Source organism: Puntigrus tetrazona, chromosome 21 (assembly GCF_018831695.1).
Source record: "Puntigrus tetrazona isolate hp1 chromosome 21, ASM1883169v1, whole genome shotgun sequence".
Taxonomy (NCBI): domain Eukaryota; kingdom Metazoa; phylum Chordata; class Actinopteri; order Cypriniformes; family Cyprinidae; genus Puntigrus; species Puntigrus tetrazona.
The window spans coordinates 120,809-146,653 of record NC_056719.1 but is presented as its reverse complement, the minus strand read 5'-3'; the positions used below and the strand labels follow the sequence as shown (position 1 = coordinate 146,653).

General features: G+C 34.6%; 1 protein-coding gene across 1 annotated transcript; it reads left to right on the top strand.

Moving 5' to 3' along the window:
• Window positions 1–8,942: 8,942 nt before the first annotated feature.
• On the top strand, window positions 8,943–9,785 carry LOC122326943 (C-C chemokine receptor type 8). The gene has a single exon (XM_043222168.1). It carries the CDS (start codon window positions 8,943–8,945, stop codon window positions 9,783–9,785), a length of 843 nt encoding a protein of 280 aa, XP_043078103.1.
• The last annotated feature ends 16,060 nt before the right edge of the window (window positions 9,786–25,845 follow it).

Here is a 25,845-nt window from a genome sequence, read left to right as displayed (position 1 = left end):
TTTTTGTTATTTACTGGCTGGTTTTGTTCAGCCTGTTCTTTATCTAAATTGGGTTGGAAAACTCCGTTTTCAATAAAGCATTCCGTTTTTTAGGTTTTAAAAGTTTTTCTTTTTAACAACATTTATTTATTTCTAAACTTATTTTTTCTCTTGAATAGACTGTATGTAGGCTTCACATGTGGCTTTTGTGCTGTTTAATGTTTCCCATAAAGAGTAAGTTTATTCTGAGTACAGTATGTTTCTCATAAAATTGTTATTATAAGTTTGTCACCTATGATTTGTATATCCAATTAAAGCTTTTTCAGTAATCCAGTGTCACATTTTCATATTGAGGATTGCCACTGTGATTGTTGGCTTTTCATTTTGACAAAAATCTATTAATTACAAAACCAAATCATCATTTTCTTAGTCTTGTCTGCATTTCTTCCTAGCATTATATCACATAAAATGATGAAATAAATGACAGTTTTAATGTCAATAAAAGGTTGTAGCCATGAGTGTTTACAAATGATTCACTTGTCTTGCTTTTAGCTGAAGCTCCAACAATAAATTCTCATTCATTCATTCATTCATTCATTCCTTCATGTGACCAAAATGAACAATTATCATTTTTTAATTCTGCAATTTATCAAGCCAAGTCATAGCTAAAATGCTTTCTTTTTGCATTTCTGTTTTACATGTAATGCCTTTTTCATAAATATTTGCATATCTTGCGTGACGTCAGATAAAGTCGTACACATATATTCTTAATTCAGCAAAACACAGCACTGAGATTTATACACCCAAAGAAACTGCACAGTCATCCTTCAGGTGATAAGTGTTTGATTCATTTCTTGATCGGTAATATTCAACTTATGGTGTAAATGTTAGATTTATTATGTTTATGAGCATGATGTAAATAAACAGGGTTAGATTTTTTCTTCTTAAATTTCAAATGTTTCAAATTATACCGTTTGCACAGACAAGGCTGTCCTTGTTTCCCTTCAAGTTAATGTTTTGCCTGTTGGTGCTTTATGTAATGTGTAACAGATAAAATCATGCACGTATATCGTTGACAGCTGTGAAGTCAATCTACAAAACACAGATCAGAGATCTATACAAATACAGAGAGACTGGACATTCATTCTTCAGGTGACAAATTTTACATTTTTTGATTTTTTTACATTTTTTGCGATCATATGAGTATGTAGATGGATTCATTCTTAAATCTACTTGAATCTAAAAAAGCGGTAATATGTGAAAGGCAGTTAAGGGTAACGTAACATAACAGGATATAATTATAAGTAGTAAAATAAGAGCTTTTCATAAAATAAGAAAAAAAAAATTGTGTTCTTAATTAATTAAATATTGGATTGCATATTTATGTTACTTATGTTAAAATACTTCCATAATTTAGAATTTTGAGGAATTTTCACACAGTTTGAAAACCTATGTTTTAAGTAACATTGGTTGGTTTAATAGGGTCTGAATTTTCTGTTCTTGTTTCCTATACTGAAAACAGCTGCTATAGTTATGATTTGACTTTTTGAGCTGAGAAGACAAAAATAAAGAAAATGAATAACTCTACAGTGAACTTCAACACATCTATAGATTCCACAACTCAGTCCTTCAGGCTTGTGGACATTCTGGACATTTCTATATATATCATCAGTTTCCTGTTTGTTCTTCCCACACACTCCTATGTTATATGGCTCATCTTCAGACGATCAGGAAGTGGATTTGTGTCAGAGTTCTTCATCCTCCATCTCTCTATTTGTGAGATTTGTAACTGTCTGGACAGTTTAATCTTTATATTTGACAGATTTATTATATTTAAACATCTCACAACATTTTTGTCAGGTGTAGCGATCACAGGTTCTCCGCTGTTTCAGTGTCTGATCTGTGTAGAGCGTTACCTGGCGGTGGTTCATCCTGTAACCTTTCTGAAGTACAAACCTCTCAGATACAGAGTGATCTGCTGCACTGTGGCCTGGATAATCACTCTTGGATCCTGCTTATGCTGCGTGTTTACTTTAGGCTTCTTTTATGTATATGTATGTTTCTTTTCACTGCAGTACCTGCTCTTCTTCTCCATCCAGTTGTTTTGTCTCGTGGCTGTTCTCAGAGCTCTGAAACAGTCAGGACCAGGAGAGAGAGGGAGAGAAAGAAATGAAGAAAACCACATGAAGAGAAGAGCGTTTTATCTAATTCTAATAACTACCGTGAGCCTGGTTTTGATATATGTGCCATTTATTGTAACAGGATTATCTTTCATTCTATCACAACAGTTTATTAAGGAACATTTTTCATTTTGTGTTATCTGTAATGTCTTGACGGCTCTTGTTCAACCTGTTCTTTATCTGCATCGGTTGGGAAAACTTTTTTGACTTTTTATTCCATAAAACTTTCTATATTTCTAAATCTTTCTTCTGAACATGTGTGAGCCTGCTGTGTGTCGTTTAGCATTAGAGAGATTCACTGGCAGCTCTTTTTAATTTTTTCAGCTCCATCTTTTTTTTTTTGCATATTTGTTGTTCATGTGATATGAAGCAGATGAATTCATACAAAATAGTATTCCTGTGGATTTGTCTACAAAACAAAGCATATATTTATACTCATGCAGAGAGACTGGACATTCACTTTTCAGGTAACACACCTTTAATGAATTTCCTTGCTTTCAGCTTAATCATATTCAACATTTTATTGCAATTACTGGAAAAAGCCTATGATTATATGTTTTAAATAAATACGGGTTGATATCTACTACATTTTGAAATATGTGGTAAGAATATGAAAGGTAGCTAAGGGAAATGCAACAAAAGTGAATATAACTTTAATGCAAGAAAATACTAGATACTTTATTTAAAATTAACATATTAGTATATTTACTGTATATTGGTTTGCCTTTTTCTTATGTTATTTGGACGCATCAAAGTGACTTGCATTAAAATTGTTTGGCTGTAAATGTCAAACTTTTTTTCACTTCTTTTTTCCTACTGATTACAGCTGCCACGTCTATTTATATATCTCTTAGGTTTTGAGATGAGAATGCGAAAAACAGAAAAGATGAAGAATTCTACAGTGAACTTCATCACACCAGATATATCCACAAACTCCACAACTGATCTAAATGTGATACTGGACAGTCTGAACATGTGTATGTACAGCATTAATTTCCTACTTGGTCTTCCTACACACTGCTATGTTTTATGGCTCATCATTAGAGGAACAGGAAGTGGAGTCTCATCAGAAATCTTCATCCTCAATCACTCTGTTTGTGAGATTAGTAACTGTCTGAATAGCTGGTTCTGTATACTTCATAGATTTATTCCTTTTTCACGTCTCACAGCATTTTTGTCAGGTGTAGCCATCACCGGTCGTCCTCTGTTTCAGTGTCTGATCTGTGTGGAGCGTTACCTGGCGGTGGTTCATCCTGTAACCTTTCTGAAGTACAAACCTCTCAGATACAGAGTGATCTGTTGCGCTGTGGTCTGGATAATCACTCTTGCCTCATGTTTCTGCTGTATGTTAACTATGGTCTTCTTCTATTTTTATGCATGTTTCTTGTTTCTGCAGTTCTTTCTCTACCTTTCCATCCAGTTGTTTTGTCTCGTGGCTGTTCTCAGAGCTCTGAAGAAGTCAGGACCAGGAGAGAGAGTGAGAGAGAGAAAAGAGGAAAACCACATGAAGAGAAGAGCATTTAATCTCATTCTAATAACTACTGTGACCATGGTTATTATTTATGTGCCATTTACTATCTCAGGATTCTCTTTCATTTTGACTCAACATTATATTAAGGAACTTTTTTATTTTAGCTCTATTTGTAATGTGGCAGCTGGGTTTGTTCTTCCTGGTCTTTATCTGCACCGGGTTGGAAAACTTTCCTGTCTTTACCTTCCATAAAACATTCTTTTCCTGTTCTTCTATGACCTCAAAGCTTGTTATTGTGAGCCTATTTCCTTTAGTAATATAGAGACTCAATATCCATCAACTGTATTCGGTAACACTTTACAATAAATAAGACTAATGAACTAACTATAAACTGTTTCTTTAAATCTGATTTATCACAATGGTTTATCACAGCGTTGTTCCAGGGACAACAAAGATGTTTGTTCACTCAGCAAAACCAGGTTCTGCAAACCTAAATGTCCTACCTATAAACTTTACTGTATCTTCTTGTAGCCTATAACTTACAATACTGGATATGCTCATCGTCAGTCTGGTGTGCAGACTTTCAAGGGACTTTTTCTTCATGTTATAACGTGAGACTGAGTTTAGGAGCGAGTCTTTCAGGAACAAAACACCATCACAGTGTTATGTTTCGAAATGCATTTGGTCCTTCTTTGACTTTTAATAAAAATCATTTTGTTGGTAGAATTACTATAATGTTGTACAATGTTGACATCTTAAACCTAAAATGGTGGACTTGTTTTTGTTTATGAAAAACATTAAAGATGAATTGCAGTATGGTATCACCAATGAAATTAATCTTTAAGCTTTTAATAAATCATTAACCATTTATTTCTTGTCTCTGTATTACTGTTTAGGATATCACAGAATATTAGTGTTTTGCTGTCAATTGGTTTTGAGTTTATTTAATAGGATAATGCACCTCTTACATCACTGTTTTGTCTTTTTATATGTGGTTGTTATAAATAGCTCAGATATTTGTTTGTGGTTTGTGTTTTTTCAATCATTACTACTTTCCATTCTGCGCACTGCCCCAGAGATCAGCTGAACTTGAAAGCCTGTCATAACACATACTCCCTGCATTCGACACTTTAAACAATTTGCATGTCGGGTGTTCAGCGTGTCACACCTGTATATGCTAATTTCAGATGTGTGAAGGTTGCCCGCATGTGAAGACTATACATTTGTCCAGAATATTTTCATCTGAATTTAGACTATATTGGAGCCTACAGAGAAAAAATATGAAATGCAAACATTCATTTTTATTAGCATTTTATTCATATTGCATTTACGAAAAAATCACATGTGACTTCTGGGCTGTATTTGCAGTATAATACAATAAGATGCATTATCTGTTACCCACTGCTACAGAGATTATTAAATATGACATTATGCTTGTGTCAGTATTGAGTATGATGCATTTTTTCAACCAGGGCATGAAGATATGGTCATGATATGTGGCTTAATGAAGTTTTTATTAAATATATTCTCCTGATCCTTCTGGGACCTAGAAATCAGGTGATGTACTCTGTATTTTTCAAGCTGAAGCACCCGATTTTTGTATTACAGAAAATGAATGCAAAATATATTATATTTAAAATATAAAAAAATATTACAGCTTTAAAACATTTACTTTGCAACTGCATTTCTCCCTTTACGGTAGAGATCTGCATTAATGCACTATTTTTAATTCAAGCTAGTTACTGGCTGTCAATTCAAATTTACACTATATATTTGCATATCTGGTGACGTGCAGCATGTCTTTCACATATATTCTTGTGACAGCTGTGAAGTTTACACAGCACAAAGATTTATATCCACCCAGAGACACTGGACATTCATTCTTTAGGTGACAAACTCTTCTTACAGACTTTCTATATGACTGAAGGCTATACAAGTAACCACTTGCTTTTATTAATAGTATATTTATAATATTAATATTAATATTTTTATTGGAATCTAGAAGTGTATTGAAAATATGTACTTCAAATTGTACTTTTGTTGACTTGTTTGAATTTGTTTCAGTTGCTATCCAAATTATGTTTGTTAATTGAAACTACATGGAAAATTCTGACATCACCCTACAATTTATTTCCCCACAGACAAAGGTTGCTAGAGAAGATGAACAACTCTACAGTGAACCTCACCAGACCCGAAACATCTAATTTACTTGGGGTGAAGAACACCATGGATATTTATATGTTCAGTCTCAATGTTTTGTTTGGTCTTCCTACACACTCCTATGTTATATGGCTCATAATCACAGGAACCGGAAGTGGAGTTGCTTCAGATTTCTTCATTCTCAATCTCTCTGTTTCTGAGATTGGTGTCTGTCTGAACTCTTTGTTCTCTATTGTTAATTATTATACTGTTTTTTTCCTTATAATAAGGTTTACATATTTTTTATTAGGCCTATTCATCACTGGTCGTGCTTTGTTTCAGTGTCTGATCTGTGTAGAGCGTTACCTGGCGGTGGTTCATCCTGTAACCTTTCTGAAGTACAAACCTCTCAGATATAGAGTGATCTGCAGCGCTGCAGCCTGGATAATAACTCTTGGATCCTGTTTGTTTTGCGTGTTTACTCCAGTTACATTTAATTTGAACATATTCTTCTACTCAATTCAGCTTCTTCTGTTGTTCTTCATCCAGTTGTTTTGTCTCGTGGCTGTTCTCAGAGCTCTGAAGCAGTCAGGACCAGGAGAGAGAGGGGGAGAGAGAGATGAGGAAAACCACATGAAGAGGAGAGCGTTTTATCTCATTTTAATAACTGTTGTGACTATGGCTATTATATATATTCCATTAATTATCTCAGGGTTCTCGTTTATTCTCACACAAAAGTATATGGCAAACATTTTTTCTTTTGGTTTGTTTTGTTTTGTTCTGGGTGGTTTTGTTCAGCCTGTTCTGTATCTGCACCGTACTGGAACTCTCTCCGGCTTTCGTTGTTTTTAAAACAATACATTTCTTTATTTTTTCAAGTTCAATAGATACATTTTTCCATTAAATAGTAATCATTTTTTAAGTTAGCTCTCTTTTTATGCATGTACCCTTTTTATGTATTTATGCATAACGCCCTCGACTGTTTCATGCTACTGTTAAATTAGCTCTTTTCTATGTCTTTACTTGATTGAACTTCAAGAGCATATTGCAGGTTGGAGCCCCCAATAGAGAAATGTAGGAGCTAAGTGTTCAAAATATTTCCAAAAAGATTTTACATATCCCAAAAAGATCATTTTGGGATATGTAAAAAAATAATCAAACTGGAAGTGAATATATGACGAAAATGTGGCGAGCTCATTTTGGCATTTGCTACTGTGGCGTGAAGAGCTCCGGATTGCGCCTCAGTCAACACACCATCCACATCCCTCGTGGTTACTGCTTGTGTCGGTTCTAGTCAATGGCTTATTCTGTTGATCTTAAGTAACCCTGTAGTGTAGAAGAGGCCTGCCCTTTATTTTTGATAAGATTTTGCGATGTGTTTTTTTGCCTAGGGAGTTAGGGAAGTTTTTTTATTAAGCTGTTTTGATTTGTTATTTTATAATTGGGCCTCTCTAAGGTCAGTGCACTTTGTTTTAATTAAAGATAAGTTTGAATTAACGATGTTTAACACTTCCATTTCTAAAAGCATTCTTTGGTTTACAGCATTTTTTCACACCTGCCTAAAACGTTTGCACAGTACTATATATGTAGTTTTACTCAATTCAGTTTGTACTCTTCTTCTTCATTTAGTTGTTTTGTCTCATGGCTGAAAAGCCACTTTATTGCTTCAGGATCCTCTTTCATTTATATTTTTCAAAAACACAGCATTTTTTGTTCAGTCTTAAGTTAAAATGCTGATACATTAGGCAAAAAACTAAGTTATATATGTTAATATTTAAATGTGCAGGTTTACATTTATGAAGATTGCTGGATTACTGTTTTTATCAGTATCAGGTTTTTATCAGGCTTTTCAAATGATGACTAAATCTTAATTTAAAACAAACAAGTCATGTTTGATGAAATCATGTGCCACGTGCCTCTGCTTGATTGTGTCATTATGTTCAGGTGCGTGTCATTCACTATCCTCAGTAGTTACCCTGTATGTCTCTGTATACGTGTGGTCTCAATCTGTGTGAGTGTGTATTACCCTGCTGTGGATTATTAAAGACTGTTAATTATTATCGGTCACCTTCGTGCGCTCCTTCTCTCACCACACCATGACATTATAAGTTTAGGTACTGGGTAGGATTAGGGATGTAGATTAAGGTAGTGTATAATAAGGCATTAATATGTGCTTAATTAGCACTGATGAGAACATGTTTTAATTAAAATGTGACTATATGACAATAATCATTTTGCCAGTCTAGTACTGTTGAGTGTTATTCAAATTACGCTTGGTGAATACTTGACAGCAAAATAAGCAACTGACAGCAACTGACAGCAAAATAAGTCAGTGATGTCGAATGAAATGAAAAATTAAAACAGCTTTACAGACAATAATATTTTATTGTTCTCCAAAGAAATGTTTAATAAGTAAAATCACTTCTTGCTCTTCTCTCTGTTTTAATACTGTGCGTTATCTCATATTATGGTTGTCAAAATGGTCATTTATGGTCATGTTTTTGTTCCAATGTTTTCTCAGATGTGCTTTTCAAGTTCATTTTTTACTTTTAATATTTGCATAACGAATATTTTATGTGACGCATGCGATTGTGCACTTATATTCTTGTGAAGTCAGTCCAAAAACTCAACACAGATTTACACACATCCGGAGACACTGGACCCTCACGCCTCAGGTGATTAATTTGATTAATTTTGTTGTTTTCACTTCAGCTGCTATATTTTTTGCTGATGTTATATTGTTTTCTGTATAAAATTCATGAGCATGCAATATGGTTTGGTTATTAAATAAAAGAGGGCTGAAATCTATTTAAAGTAATAGATTTTAAAATGAATGAGCACAATATCTAAGGGAATTATAATAGAAGGGATTTTATTATCTATATAAAAGGTATTTGAAAGCTGTAAAGACAATTAGTTAGTCATTTTGTTGCATTGTGGTTCTCTTATACTATTTGGTTGTCTGGATTTTGTATTTAGTGGGGTATTAAATTGATCTGCAAAAAAAACTAATTCTGTAAATGTAAAACGTATAATTCTTTAATGTTTCAATTTGGAGTGTTGTGATATTACATACTGTACGAAAAACCTTAATCATTCTTTCCCCCCCTTTGGGTTAGTGGACAGACGAAGAATCTGTGTCTCCAGCATCAGTTTCCTGTTCTGTTGAGAGGATGACTAGCTCTGCGGTGAACTTCACCTCACCTGAAGCGTTTACAAATTCTACGATTAATTCCTTTGGGCTAACGGACAATCTGGAAATGTGTGCCTTCTGTATCACTTTCCTGTTTGGTTTTCCTCTACACTCCTATATCACATGGCTTATAATCACAGGAGCTGGAAATGGAGCTGCATCAGAGTTCTTCAATCTCAATCTGTCAGTGTGTGAGATTTGTAATTGCCTCAATTCTATGCTTGGCATAGTGTCACATTTCTTTTCAAGTTTCATAATAGTAACATACTTTTTACAAGGGCTAGGGTTCACCGGTCGTCCTCTGTTTCATTGTCTGATCTGTGTTGAGCGTTACCTGGCGGTGGTTCATCCTGTAACCTTTCTGAAGTACAAACCTCTCAGATACAGAGTGATCTGCTGCGCTGCGATCTGGACAATCACTCTTGGCTCCTGTTTATTCTGCATCTTCATTTTATTCTCCTTTAGCATGGTGCTGTATGTATGGTTTATCTCAGTACAGTTCTTTCTCTTCTTCCTCATTCAGTTGTTTTGTCTTGTGGCTGTTCTCAGAGCTCTGAAACAATCAGGACCAGGAGAGAGAAAAAGAGAGGAGGAAAACCACATGAAGAAAAGAGCATTTTCTCTCATTCTGTTAACAACAGTGATCATGATCATGCAATATACCCCATTTACTGTGACAGGTTTCTATGCCATTCTAACTCAAAATAACTTTTTGGACTTTTGGTGTCCTGCTTTCCTTTTTTATGTACTGGCTGGTTTTGTTCAACCCATTCTATATTTGAAACGGGCTAAAAAACTTTTCTGCCTCCATTCAGCATCATAAAACAGGAAGTTGTTGCATTTCTGGATTAGTTGATGTTTTTTTTTTGTTTTTTATCTGCTTTGAATATTACCAAAAGTACAAGATATTAAATATGTAAAGAGTCCTACATACAAGACAGGGGAATGCAGGTGAGAATCATGATGGTAAATCTATTACAACTGTTGTACAACCATGAAAATGAAAAAAAATATATATATATATATATATATATATATATATATATATATATATATATATATATATATATATATATACGTTAGTGTGGTGGTCATTAATTTCTTCATGTTATTTGCACTCAGTTATGGTTGTTACACTTGTTTATGGTTTATTTGCTTTGAATATTTGATTCCTGTTTTACCCAGTTCAACCATGTTCCAGGTTGAGAGTTCGGTGTTACAAATGACCTGCTCTTATCATCTGATCCTGGTTGCATCTCTTAATTTTGTGCACTGCATTTGACATTATCAATCAATCACGACATCTATTTTAATAGAAATGATAATAAAAAAATATGTCGGCATGGAATTGCATTGGCATGGTTCAAATCAGTGGCGTAATAGATGATTGAGCGCTTCGTTCTACCACTAGACCATCAAAAAGTTCTACCACTAGACCATCAAAATTGTGCATGCAAAGTTATGTATTTATTCACTACTAATACTCTCTGTATTAATTGTATCATATTATTAATTAAAATGCCTTGATGGGTTTATTTCATACAAACACACAGTTTTGTGATGGTACTACAAGGCGTCGTCAAGATTTCTGACCGAAGTTGATGGGGTAATCGAATCTAACGGGATGGTGAAGTCGTGCTGTAAAGTTGTGGCAGGGAAGACAAAAATCTCATTCTTTCATCCATGCCGAGATGTCTGCTAGACATCCTTTTTTGTGACCGGCCTTGTTTTGGATACTTCTCCTCCCCAGACCACCCTGAAAGATACGATTCCAAGTTCCAACCAGTGGGTTTTGCTTTTGTCAGTGAACTTGAAATATATTGTTTTAATTAATCAAAATCTAATTATAACGGCAAAGCATGTTAATGAATATATAATATATATGCGTTTTGTTGGAATTAAGATAAGACTGCCCAATCGTTTACTTATTGTCTTGTTATTTTAGATAGTGACAAGTACTGCTTTCAGCTGCTGTGAAACTGTCTTAACTTAATATTTAGCGCAGAGAGTGTGTTATCACATGGTTCCACTCACTTTTTTAAAAATATATATTCTCTGGTTAGTTTATTTTGTACTAGCTGGATTTGTACTGCCATTTCTTTATCTGCACCAAATTGGAAAACGTTTCTTTCTCTGTACCTGTAACACATTAATCGTTGTGTTAATTAATCATTGTAGTATAATTATTATTATTATTATCTTTTATCTAAATGTAGATGTGTACCCTGAAATCTTTGTTAGTCACTTTGGGTTAAAGTGTATGTGCTTGACTGCTGTCATGCTTCATTTCATATTGACTGCGTTATGAAAATGAAAAAGCAAGCGGAAAAATCTATTTCGATAACATAGTCAGTATGAAATGTGGCAGTAAAATATATATATATATATATATATATATATATATATATATATATATATATATATATATATATATTATATTTATTTATTTATTTTTTTACTATGTGTCCCACATGCTCTATCTGGATTATTCCACAATCATCTGCTCCAAGACAACGTATTTTACTGTTTTGGTTTGTTTATTGCCTTATTCAGCCTGTTCTTTATCTGTACCAGACTAGGACGATTAGACAATTATCTTGCCTCTCTTCCTCATGAAACTTGCTAATATTTACAGTTTGAACCATCTTTGTTCACCACCTGTTGTGCATGAAAACCTCACTGGTTGAGTGAATGTCCAGAGTGTGCAGGGACTAGGAAACCCAAATATGTATAAATTTATTTAAAATTTGTTGTCATTTCTCTTTTGTAATAATGTGGGGTTTTTTTTGAGTGGAAAAATGTGGAAAATATTATTGATAAGGAATAAACATGATACAATGTACATGTATTATTGTATAATAATAAAATAATAATAATAATAATAATAATAATAATAATAATAATAATAAATAATGTTGCCTATTTTAAAGCCTTTTAAAGCCTTTGACATTGAAATATTTGCATAGCAGGTGTTTGATCTGTGCCACCTGTGTAAGACAAGTTTCAAATTTATATTCATGTAAATGTTTTGATGTGACTGATCTCCAAATATGGTGACACCCTTGTGAAAAAGGTAAGCTTATATATTAAATAGCCAAAAAAGGTAGATGTATTAAAATACAATAAAAAAGTTGTAGAACATACTAGTCCATATAGAAGCATCATATGACATGAGCTGAGTGAAGGCATTGTTGTACTCTGTAAATAAAGAATTGTACATTCTCCACATAATTTCTTCTTTTTGTTTTGTTTTTTTGTTGTTTTTATCTTTTCACTATGAATATTTGCATATGGGCTCTTGTTGCATGTAAAAGTCACAGTGATTTATATCTATTCAAAGAGACTGGAAATTTTCAATGTTTTCAGTCGTTATTTGAACAAGTTTGACTGTGATTAATTTAGTGCACTGAACTTTTTTTTTAAGTTGAAGAAGTCGGAAATTGCATGATAGACAGAATTGTTAATTTGTAAAATGAACTTCACCACAACTCATCCTGTAATCCTTCTTATATCCATTATTATTCTCATTCATTCTTTAATCTTTCTTATATCTATAGTGAATGTAACTATCATATGTCCTGTATGAGAACACAATACTTCTTACCATTCTAATACAGCAGTATATACGTGGATATTGGTTTGGTGATCAGGCTGCAAATCTCTTCTTTTTCTTGGGGGATTTTCCTTGGGGTATTTTTGAATGGGAAAGATTTTATATAATTAACCCATCAATCCTATGAATTAGTTTGTTCATCCAGTAAATCTCTTATAGGGTCAATTTATAAGGTCAGAGAACATTTCAAGTGGCATTTTGAGAAACATCACCACAGCAGACTGAAAATAAACAAATTGAATCAAACGTTCTTTAAAAAACAGACTGCTATTGGTGCGTCACAAAGTCTAATCAGCGTGTGTGCACTTAAAACACAAAGTTATAACATTATTTAGTGATCTTCTGTTTAAAACTTATATCTGAACTGACTTTGTGATCTTAAAGTATCCCAAATTGTCAAATTAGCAATTTATATTCTCCCATCTAACTCTAAATATTTGCATATCTGATGTTTATGTGACGTGTAGCAGATGCCTGCATGCACACATGTTCTTCTGACAGCTGTGAAGTCAGTCCACAAAACATAGGACACAGAGATTTATAAACATCTAAAGACTGGACATTTACTTTTTTATTTTAAATTGGATGCTACAGTGGTAAAATTAAGTTTTATTTGTTTCTTCTTATGGTTTACTTGGAACCATTTTTGGCATGTATTTTCAAACTGAATTATATGAAAATGATCAGTGTTAATATTACCTGTACTAGTCACGTACTATTTGGTTGATTGAAAATGTACTTTCAGTTCTGGTTTACATCTATGTTCAACTGTTGTATGAGTAACACAGAACATGTATAATTCTCTCTTCTATTAGCAATACCATTCATGTTTTGAGAGCCAAGTGAGACAAGTGAGGTGGAAAATGAACTTCACCACACCACAAGATTTCATCAACTCCACAACTCCACAACCGACTGATTTAGAATTTTTTATGCTCTGTATCAATATGCTGTTTGCTCTTCCTGCACATTCCTATGTTATATGGCTCATCACAACAGGAACAAGAAATGTAGTTGAGTCAGAGTTGTTTGTTCTCAATCTCTCTGTTTGTGAGATTTGTAATTGTCTGAATAGTTTGCTCTTTGTAATGTCATATTGGATTTCTTGTTTTGTTACATTATCAGACTTCCTACAAGGACTTGCCATCACCGGTCGTCCTCTGTGTCAGTGTCTGATCTGTGTTGAGCGTTACCTGGCGGTGGTTCATCCTGTAACCTTTCTGAAGTACAAACCTCTCAGATACAGAGTGATCTGCTGCATTGTTACCTGGATAATTGCTCTTGGATTCTGTGTCTGCCTTGTATTCATGTTAAGGTTTTCTACCAGTAAAAAACATCCATGGTTCTTTTTGCTCCAGTTCATCCTCTTTCTCTCCATCCAGTTGTTTTGTCTCGTGGCTGTTATCAGAGCTCTGAAGCAGTCAGGACCAGGAGAGAGAGGGAGAGAGAGAGACGAAAATCACATGAAGAGGAGAGCGTTTTATCTAATTTTCATAACTACTGTGAGCATGCTTATCACATATGTTCCATATAATATCATAGGAATCTTAAACATTCTAAATCATCAGAATATTTATAAATTTTGGTTCATTGTTGTAGTTTGTTATTTGCTGGCTAGTTTTGTTCAGCCTATTCTTTATCTGTACCGTGCTGGAAAACTCTCCTGTCTCTCTGAAATTCTTCACTGTCCGATTTAAAATGAAAATAATCTATGTTTATTAGATCTTTGTTATAAGTGATTGATGTTTTTAATCAAATACATCACTAATTCAAATCATTAATTCCATTTTATTTTCTCTCTTAAATCTTTTAAAAAATTATTTTACTGTAACAGGTGTTCAATAAGTACCACTTATTAGTAGCTGACTAAAGACTGTTTGCACAGACTGAACAATCACTGCTTTTATATTGAATGTTTGTCCTTTAGACCATTTTTTTAATCACTGTGTAAAAGCAAGCATGTTAGATAGATTTGTTAATTTCTGTATGTTTTAATTTCCTTTTTGGTTCTACCAAAACAGATCAACCAAACAGCCAAACAGATCCCTATGATATCCCTGGGGTGTTTTTCTTAACGTTTATCAATAATGGAATGGATAGATTTTTCTGACACACAATATCCTGATATCTAACTACCTTTCCATCCTGACTTTATTCCAAAGAGTTGTTTACAAGCCTACACAACCTGGAACGGTACAGATGAATGTAATCTAATTGTCTGATGAATATTCAGGAGTCTGTTAGCTAAAACCATATATAGACTAAAATGTCATCACTGGAAGGGTAAGATTTTATTGTTGGCTAACGTCAACCACAGCATAGCTGTGTCACTATGAGTACTGCATTAAAAATGTCGTGAAATCTTAACCGTTTAATCCCAAATGTTTTGTTTTTATTGCAGTGAACAATGTAGTCGTCTCTTGGGATCCTTAAGAATATGATAAAATGATTTCCCTTTTGCTTCATGGGACAATAAAGTGCATATTTTCAATTAAAGATAACATAGATTTAACATGGGCAGATAAGCAGATAAATTTTACAAATAAGACAATAATCTTATTTAAATGTAAAATGTTTTTTTCTCTATTTTGCAATAGTAAAAGAGGCTTCCCTTAATAATCTTATCACGTCTGGATTGCATTTCTTGTGTGGCTGGATGTTGGACTCGAAAATAAATCACATTGGGACACACTTACTGGATTCAAATTGCATGGAATTGGTATTAGCAAGAGCACCGCTTCTAGTTAAGCGTGAATGACTCGAGGGGTGAGAAACTGGTCAAGGGAGGTCCACCATTATTAAATAGTGTTAGGTTTGTAAGGTCTAAATGAGGGGTCATCTAACTTAATCCTGGAGGGCTGGTGTCCTGCAGAGTTTATCTCCAACTTGCCTCAACACACCTGCCTGGACGTTTCAAGTATACCTAGCAGCACCTTGATTAGCTGCTTCAGGTGTGATTGATTAGAGTTGGAGATAAATTTTGCAGGACACTGGCCCTGGAGAACCGAATTTGGTCACCCCTGATCTAAATAGTCTGGTTTTAAATGATTATTCTAAAACTGTCGATACCAAGGCTATAGCCGCTCTAGCGCTTTTCTGGTTGCCGGTCAAAATGGCAGAGTTTAGATTGCATGACGTCAACTGCAGGAGCTCTATATCACACAAACAACAGTGTTTTTTGGTTTTTGGAAAAATACATGACCACAGCATTATGAAAACCAATATCAGGCATTCGTTACTAAAAATGTACGCATACTTAACTCACTTTTGATCTGTCAAAACTGTCAAATTAACATTTTCTATTCTTTTCATTCTAAATATTTGCATATCTGATGTTTATGTGACGTGTGGCAGATGCGCACATGCACATAAATTCTTGTAGCAGCTGTGAAGTCAGTCCACAAAACAGCCCAGATTTATACACGTCTAGAGACTGGACATTTACTTTTCAGGTGATAAACTTATCTTTCTTCTTTTAAATTGGATGCTTTAGTATTAGTAAAATTTAGTTTTGTTTCTTCTTACAGATTACTTGAAATAGACTTTTACACTAAAATGTATTAAAATGAATATTACATGTACTGGTCATGATTGAATATTTAACTTTAGTTTTTTTTTTATGTCTTTCTTATGTTCAACTTTATTCTGAACAACAGTGCGTAATTCTCTCCTCTATTAGCAATACCATTCATGTTTTGTGAGCTGCTGTGCTCAGAGAAGTGAGGAGGAAAATGAACGTCACCACACCACAAGATTTCATCAACTCCACAACTTCATCACAGAACAGTCTAGAAATATTTGTGCTCTGTATCAATTTGCTGTTTGCTCTTCCTGCACACTCCTATGTTATATGGTTCATCATGACAAGAAAAGAAAGTGGAATTGCATCAGAGTTGTTTGTTCTCAATCTGTCTGTTTGTGAGATTGGTAATTGTCTGAATAGTTTGCTCTTTGTAATGTCATATTGGATTTCATATCTCTTTAAATTAACACAGTTCCTACGAGGATTTGCATTCACCGGTCGTCCTCTGTTTCAGTGTCTGATCTGTGTAGAGCGTTACCTGGCGGTGGTTCATCCTGTAACCTTTCTGAAGTACAAACCTCTCAGATATAGAGTGATCTGCTGCACTGTGGCCTGGATAATTAGTCTTGGATTCTGTGTCTGCTACATGCTGTTATTAATGTTTTCTAACACTAATGTACATCCAGGGTTCTTCTTGCTTCAGTTCCTCCTCTTCCTCTACATTCAGTTGTTTTGTCTCGTGGCTGTTCTCAGAGCTCTGAAGCAGTCAGGACCAGGAGAGAAAGGGGGAGACAGAGAGGAAAATCACATGAAGAGGAGAGCGTTTTATCTCATCGTCATAACTACTATTACCATGCTTATCACATATGTTCCATATAATATCTTAACAATTTTAAACACTCTAACTCAACAGAATATTTATAAACTTTGGTATATTGTTGTAGTTTGTTATTTGCTGGCTAGTTTTGTTCAGCCTGTTCTTTATCTGTACCGTGCTGGAAAACTCTCCTGTCTCTCTGAAATTCTTCACTGTCCGATTTAAAATGAAAATAATATATGTTTATTAGATTTGTTATAAGTGATTGACGCACATGTTTTTAACCCAATAAATTACTTCATAAATAATTCCATTTTATTTTCTCTCTCAAGTCTTTCTAAATCATTTTACTGTATCAGGTGTTCAGGAAGTGATATGTTTGGACATCTATCTTTAGCTGAATAAAGAACAATCACTGCTTTTAGAATACATTTTGTCCATTATACCATTTAACCATATTGCGTTAAAGCAAGCATTGTAGATAGAGTTCCTAATCTCTGTTCAATTGTGATCTATTCCTACATTTTGTGTCTCAGACAAGCAAACGCAAAATGAACACCACACCTGACTTGTACACCAACTCTAAAACATCTTCATCTGAAAACCTATTTACCTTTAATTTCCTTTTTGGTTTTCTCACGCACTCCTATGTGATCTGGCTCATTATCACAGGAACTGGAATTGCATCAGAGTTCACTCTTTGATTTCTTTGTTCTTTATGCTGCCAAATGTGTTATCTAAGACTAAAACTCTCAAAAGATGTTCATAAAAGATGCTCATTTATTTACAACACTCCATGAGCAGATGTGATTCAAGCCGGAGATGTTTCAGGTAAGTGGAAAGTTCAAATGATAGTTTCACCAGAGGAGATCTTGGAGTAATGCGTCTTTGTATCTTTGCAGGTAGTCTGGATAGCACACGTCTCAGCTCACGGAAACACTTGATGGACTGGAAGGAAAACAGGAGCCAGGTAAACAGGTAGGCAATAGTAGCACAAGCAGCATTGTTGTTTTTCAATCAGCATGCAGTTTCAAATTCACTGAATATGAATGTGATAGATGGACACAGTTACTGAATGGATGGAACAATATAAGTTGCACAGAGTTTGCACAGAGTATATGCACCCCTTTGACTGTATCTAAGTAAAGCTTATTATCGAAGTCTATTCTTCGCTCCTTGCACTGCTACAGCATCAAAACACGCTCACTTCATGTGCCATTTTGGGAAATAGATGACCACAGCATAATGAAAACATTTTTTGTAATGAACGCCTGATTCAACCTAACTGCCAGTGGTCGATCACAAAGTCTAATATGCATATTAAAACTTTTATCTTAACTGACTTTTGATCTTAAAGCACAACAAACTGTCAAATTATTATACTCTATTGTCCTTTTACTTTAAATATTTGCATATCTGATGTTTATGTGACGTGTAGCAGATGCGCGCAAGCACATATATTCTTCTGACAACTGTGAAGTCAGTCCACAAAACACAGCACAGAGATTTATAAACATCTAAAGACTGGACATTTACTTTTCAGGTGATAAACTCTTCTTTTAAATTGGAGTTTTATTCGTTTCTTCTCAGGGTTTACTTGGGACCATTTTAGGAAATTGATTTTCAAACTGAACTATATTTTAAGTCATCAGTATTAAAGTATTAAATTTCACTTCTTATCTTTTATACCTTTATGTTGAACTGTAGCCTGAATAACACGGAACATGCATAATTCTCTCCTCTATTAGAAATACCATTCATGTTTTGTGAGCTGCTGTGCTCAGACAAGCGAGGAGGAAAATGAACTTCACCACACCACAAGATTTCATCAACTACCCAACTCCTTCCATATGGAGACCGACTGATATAGAAATTTGTATGCTCTGTATCAATTTGCTGTTAAATCTTCCTGCACACTCCTATGTTATATGGTTCATCGCGACAGGAACAAGAAGTGGAGTTGAGTCAGAGTTGTTTGTTCTCAATCTCTCTGTTTGTGAGATTTGTAATTGCCTGGATGTTTTGCTCGTAGTAATGTCATATTGGGTTTCAAGTCTCTAATTATCACAGTTCCTACAAGGACTAGCCATCACCGGTCGTCCTCTGTTTCAGTGTCTGATCTGTGTTGAGCGTTACCTGGCGGTGGTTCATCCTGTAACCTTTCTGAAGTACAAACCTCTCAGATATAGAGTGATCTGCTGCGCTGTGGCCTGGATAATTGCTCTTGCATTCTGTGTCTGCTTTATACTCATGGTAATGTTTTCTACCACTAATGTACATCCATGGTTCTATTTGGGGCAGTTCCTCCTCTTTCTCTCCATCCAGTTGTTTTGTCTCGTGGCTGTTCTCAGAGCTCTGAAGCAGTCAGGACCAGGAGAGAGAGGGAGAGAGAGAGAGGAAAATCACATGAAGAGGAGAGCGTTTTATCTCATTCTCATAACTACTGTGAGCATGCTTATCACATATGTTCCATATAATATCTTAGCAATCTTAAACACCCTAAGTCAACAGGATATTTATAAACTTTGGTATATTGTTGTGATTTGTTATTCGCTGGCTAGTTTTGTTCAGCCTGTTCTTTATCTGTACCGTGCTGGAAAACTCTCCCGTCTCTCTGAATTTCTTCACTGTCTGATTTAAACTGAAAATTATCTGTTTATTAGATGAGTTTGTCAAAAGTGGATGATTGCAGTTTTTAATCCAAAAATCACTTCATCAATAATTCTTGATTTCTCTCTCTCTCAAGTCTTTCTAAATCCTTTGTCAAAAAATGTGCATACTGTATCAGGTGTTCAATAAATGCCACCTGTGGACATCTATCTTTAGCTGAATAAAGAGTGTTTGTAAAGACTAAACAATCACTGCCTGTATAATAAATTATTTTGTCCAGTAGACCATTTTTAACCAAGCATGGCAGATAGATTTGTTAAGCGAGGGTCTTAATCATCTGGTATAAGGAATATGCAAACCAGTCAATACTCCCACCATGAATCCATCAATTCCAGATGACCAGATCAACCTGACCTCCACATTATCTCCTCAACCTCTTCTTCCTTTTCTAACTCATCCCTAACATTCAGAAAAATAAACTATTATTATGTATTCAGTTGTGAGGTGCTCATTAAATCTGTGTTAACTGGTGATCTATTCCTACAGAAAATATAATACACATCTTATGCCGACTAAAGATAAAGTAGTAATTATAGTAATGGTTATCATTGTTTAAAAACAACAACAACAACAACAACAACAACAACAACAATAAAACATTCTGTTTCCAGAAGATGGTGACAAATCAATCAATCAATCAATCACTTTTATTTAAATAGCGCTTTTAACAATAAAGATTGTATCAAAGCACTGACCAGGAGAATATAATAATAGAGATGTATAATAACGAGATTGAACAATTTGTTTTTAAATGCAGAGACGGTCTCTGCAATCAAATCAACGATAATCGCTAGAAATTCGCTAAAAAGTTCCCCAACTAAGCAAGCCAGAAGCGGCAAGGAATAAAAACCCCATCCAAACAGAATGGAGAAAAATAAGTGAATTGTTAAATTATCCATTCAGTCGATTTGTTCAAATGGCAGATTCTTTTAGAAACGAAGTAGCTGCCCGTATAAATGGTTCACTAATTTATTGATTCACTTGATTCCTTTAAAAATGAGGATTCATTAAGGAAAACTTCCATGTGTTGTTAGAGACGCACAAAAGTTCACTTTAAGGTCCACATTCTTGCCACTCTTTTTTACTGTTTCAATGTTGCACAAGAGTGCAAGCTGATCTGAGTTTTGTGTGGATCTGCATTTTACATGCAAGTTAGTGATAACCCACACATTGTCTTTTAGATGTTCCTAAAGGGTCAGCAACAAAAATCATCAATATACAAACCCAGAGTGATTGTGAATTCATCACGACTAAAAAGGACATTCTTTCTAAAGCCATCACTACATATTCCTGTGGTTTATGTTCTTGTTTTGATATAGCCTTATCCAAAACATCTGTTTAATAGTTTCTGTAGCATCTTTTGGAAGGGAAACATATGCTACGTTCTCAACTATATACTTATTTCATGAACCACATTTGAAGCACAGATTTGGCCTCGTTTCTATGTTTGATTGATAAATAAGGCCTAATGTAACATATTTTATAATAATTTTGGTAACCAAGATGTCAAATAAAAAAAATTACTCTCCTTTTTACTTTAAAAATTTGCATATCTGATGTTTATGTGACGTGTAGCAGATGCATGCATGTACACATATTCTTGTGGCAGCTGTGAAGTCAGTCCACAAAACACAGCACAGAGATTTATACACATCTAGAGACTTGACATTTATTTTTCAGGTAATATTGTTCTTTTAAATTGGATGATATGGTATTAGTGAAATTGAGTTATTTTATTTTAGTTTCTTCTTACAGTTTACTTGGAATCATTTTAGAAAATTTAAATGATCTGTTTAATATTAATATTTAATATTAACAGTACTGGTTATGTACTATTTGGGTAAATTTGAAAAATCCTTTTTTTATATCTTTGTAGTCTCTAAACTGCAATCTGAACAACACAATATATATATATATATATATATATATATATATATATATATATATATATATATATATATATATATATATATATATATATTCTCTCCTCTATTAGCAAGGAGTGTTTTGTAAGGTGCTGTGCTCAGACAAGCGAGAAGGAAAATGAACTTCACCACACCGCAAGATTTCATCAACTCCACAACGACTTCTATATGGAGGCTGAACGATCTAGAAATGTGTGTGTTCTGTATCAATTTGCTGTTCGCTCTTCCTGCACACTCCTATGTTATATGGCTCATCACAACAGGAACAGGAAGTGTTGTTGCATCAGAGTTCTTCAACCTCAGTCTCTCTATTTGTGAGATTGGTAATTGTCTGAACAGTGTGCTCGTTACAATGGCAAATTGGATTTCATGTCTCGTTGAATTATCACAGCTTCTACAAGGACTCTCCATCACCGGTCGTCCTCTGTTTCAGTGTCTGATCTGTGTTGAGCGTTACCTGGCGGTGGTTCATCCTGTAACCTTTCTGAAGTACAGATCTCTTAAATATAGAGTTATCTGCTGGACTGTGTCTTGGATAATAACTCTTGTCTCCTGTTTCTACTGCATGCTCTTGTTAATGTTTTCTACCAGTATTTTAAATGCATGGTTCTTCTTGTTTCACTTCCTCTTCTTCCTCTCCATCCAGTTGTTTTGTCTCGTGACTGTTCTCAGAGCTCTGAAGCAGTCAGGACCAGGAGAGAGAGGGGGAGACAGAGTGGAAAACCACATGAAGAGAAGAGCATTTAATCAAATTCTTTTAACTACTCTGACCATGCTTATCACCTCTGTCCAATATAGTGCCTTAGCTCTTTTAAACACTTTAACTCAACTAAACTTTCCCAAACTTTGGTTCACTTTTGTGATTTATTATGTGTTAGCTAGTTTTGTTCAGCCTCTCCTTTATTTGTACCGTGCTGGAAAACTCTCCTGTCTCTGTGACATTCTTCATTGTCCTGTTTTTTAAACTGAGAATAGGCCAAATCTTGATCATTAAAAAGTATTTTATTACAATAAATCACTTCTCCAAAAAAACTAAATCTCTCTATATCCTTGGTCTAAAAGTTTGCATATCAGATGTTTAATGAGCGCCACCTGTGGACATCTATCTTCAGATGACTAAGGACTAATGATAAACAAGTGAACAGTCACTACTTTGATGAGTGATTGTTTTGCCCATTCAATTTATATAAGCAAGAACTGTTTGATTTGTTTCTGTATCGATATTGTAAGGAGTGATATTAGTTCCATATGACATTAATTCACTGTGAAGCCAAAAACTCAAGATCTCTTGCAGTACACATACCATGCAATAAACTCTCCAATTAGTCAGGGGCAGGGCATACCTAAGTACCAATAGTGAACGGGGGGCTTTCTATTAAATATGTTCTGATTTCTGTCTGTCACTGGCTCAAGAAGTCACAGTCTTGCTGTAAAAATTGCATGCTGGTATTTAATACACTGTGTCCACTGAGTTCATTGTTAACCCAATGATTAAAAATGTGTACATTCGTGTGATTTTCCAATCGATGTTAAGGCCTTAATGAATGAATAATTGAAAGTATGGGATTTGGAGAAGAATCAAATATCAAAATCATAATGCAATCGGTATCTGCGATCATTTCTTAATTACGAATATTGCCTAAATGTAATGAACACTTGAAATTGGAATCAGATTGAACACGCATTAAACCTTCCATTGGACGCCTTCATTGGACCTTACAATATTTACTGTAGAACAGCATCCCGGTTGTGGAAGCTATGTTTCTTTTATATTTAGCCTATTCATTTGCATAACCCCCCCTCCCCAAAATCATTCATTTAACTCTGAACATTTGCATGTGTAACAGATTAAGCCATGCACATAAAAGCTTGTCACAGCTGTCAGTGTCAGTCAATAAAACAGCACTCAGATTTATATCCATCCAGAGAGACAGGACATCCACTCTTCAGGTGATCAACTCTTCTCCTATTTGATACATTTTCCTTTATATGCTGCTTAACCATATATAATGAAAAAAAAAACAAGTTAACTAATTTTTAACAATGTACTGCTGTCACTATTCTGCACTTTAAAAGTCATGAATATAACGTTAAATCGACTGCAGATTATGTTGCATTAGTATAAAACAAAGTGACATTTAAGACCATTAAATATGAAAAGAAAACAAGATTTGCGGCAATTTGTTTATTTATTACCTTGTGTACTATCATGTGTTGTCCAGGATCAGACTATGTAACCCCGAAACTTAATGAAAAGAAAATTAATTTGTTTAGCTAATCTAGCTGGTATCTACTGTAGCCTGACAAAACACACTTCAGAAGTGGAAACCTGACATGTGGATTTTAACTTAACTGCTTTGTATGCCACAAAGGTAAACAGCATCTTATTTCTGCATTCGGAAGAGCGTTTTGTGAATCAGAGGCTCCAGTCTAGGCTAAAGTCGTTGAGATAATGAGCTTAAATAAATATTTAAATGTTAAACTGGTATTTAAATAGGCATATTAAAAAATAGACATACATAATAAATCCTGTTGACAAGGTAGAATAATTATTTGAAAAATAAATAAATAAATAGTAAATAAATCAACAAAAAGAAACAATTTTTATCTGGAGGAACACTTCACCTACAAAACGTCAAAGTATTTTGCAGGAATATATGTATATAAATTGCATATTCAATCTATTTTTTGATATTATGTTAAACTGCAATCTGAATAATGCAATACATTTATAATTATTTCATCCATAGCAATATTATTTATCTTTTGTGAGCCCCCGTGCTCAGCCAGGCAAAGAGGAAATGAACTCCAACGCAGCAGGAGCTTTCATCAACTCCACAACTTCTTTCTCACTGGACTTTGTTATAAATCCTTTGTTCAGCACCAATATCTTGTTCGGTCTTCCTATACACTCCTATGTAATATGGCTCATCATCACAGGAACAGGAAGTGGAGTTGTGTTTGAGTTCTTCAACCTCAACAACTCTGTTTGTGAGATTGGCATCTGTGTGGATTTCTTGGTCTTCATATTGTCAAAATATATTTCAAGTGTCTTGCCATTAGCCCTGTTTTTACAAGGACTCTCCATCACCGGTCGTCCTCTGTTTCAGTGTCTGATGTGTGTAGAGCGTTACCTGGCGGTGGTTCATCCTGTAACCTTTCTGAAGTACAAACCTCTCAGATACAGAGTGATCTGCAGCGCTGCAGCCTGGATAATAACTCTTGGATCCTGTTTGATCTGCCTGATCATAGTATTGTTTTCCACCATTACTATGCATGCATGGTTCTTCTCAATGCAGTTTCTACTTTACCTTCCCATCCAGTTGTTTTGTCTCGTGGCTGTTCTCAGAGCTCTGAAACAGTCAGGACCAGGAGAGAGAGCGAAAGAGAGAGATGATAAAAACCACATGAAGAGAAGAGCATTTTATCTCATCATAATAACTTCCGTGACCATGACTACCACATATGTGCCAAATACTGTCTCGGGAATCTTCACTATTGTTACACACCAGTTTAGTTTGATATTTTGGGTTCCTTCCATGATTTGTTATGTACTGGCTGGTTTTGTTCAGCCCGTTCTTTATCTACATCGGACTGAAAAACTCTGTTGCATCTGTTCTCAATAAAACCTTTTGAGTACCCCTAGTTTTACTTTTTGATAACTTTTATCAACATATTTTGAATTGTTTGAACTGTCTATTCTTCTCACAAAAATTGCACAATCTAGTGATTGTTCCTCATTGTATCAACTTGGTACCTTTCATTTCCCAGAGGCTAGTAAACAAGAAAAGTCTTCTAAAAGATGAATAGCAGCTAAAACAAATTTCACATTTCAAATGGAAATTTCAAGCAGCTCTTGACAGTTCTGTGTTTAATATAGAAAAGGGAAAAAAGGGATACAAGCAAGTGTGTTACAACACACTTATAACAACACACTGATAACAGCTGTGCAGATATATTTTTTTTTTCCTTTAATATTTGCATATCTGGTGTTTTATGTGGCATGTAGCAGATTAAGTCATGCACATATATTCAGCAGTTAAGTCAGTCTACGAAACACAGCAATGAGATTTATATGCATCAGTTACTCTTCAGGTAATAAAGTCCTTTTTTTCCCCTGCTAAACAATATGTAACAATATTGCTGCTGTCAGCAGTTACATTAAGGCAGTTTTAGGCATGCTAAATGAATCACTCATGTACACAAGAAAATATCTTTATCTCTTTCTAAGAACTACTGCAACCATAGATATCATATGTGCCATTTACTCTGACAGCATTGTTAACTACTAAAAATATCAAGGACATTTGTTTTCTGGCTGGTTTATCTGTTCTG

Bases quoted from the DNA above. Each gene is read 5' to 3' on its own strand.
- LOC122326943 (XM_043222168.1), top strand. From the start codon at position 8,943: ATGACTAGCTCTGCGGTGAACTTCACCTCACCTGAAGCGTTTACAAAT.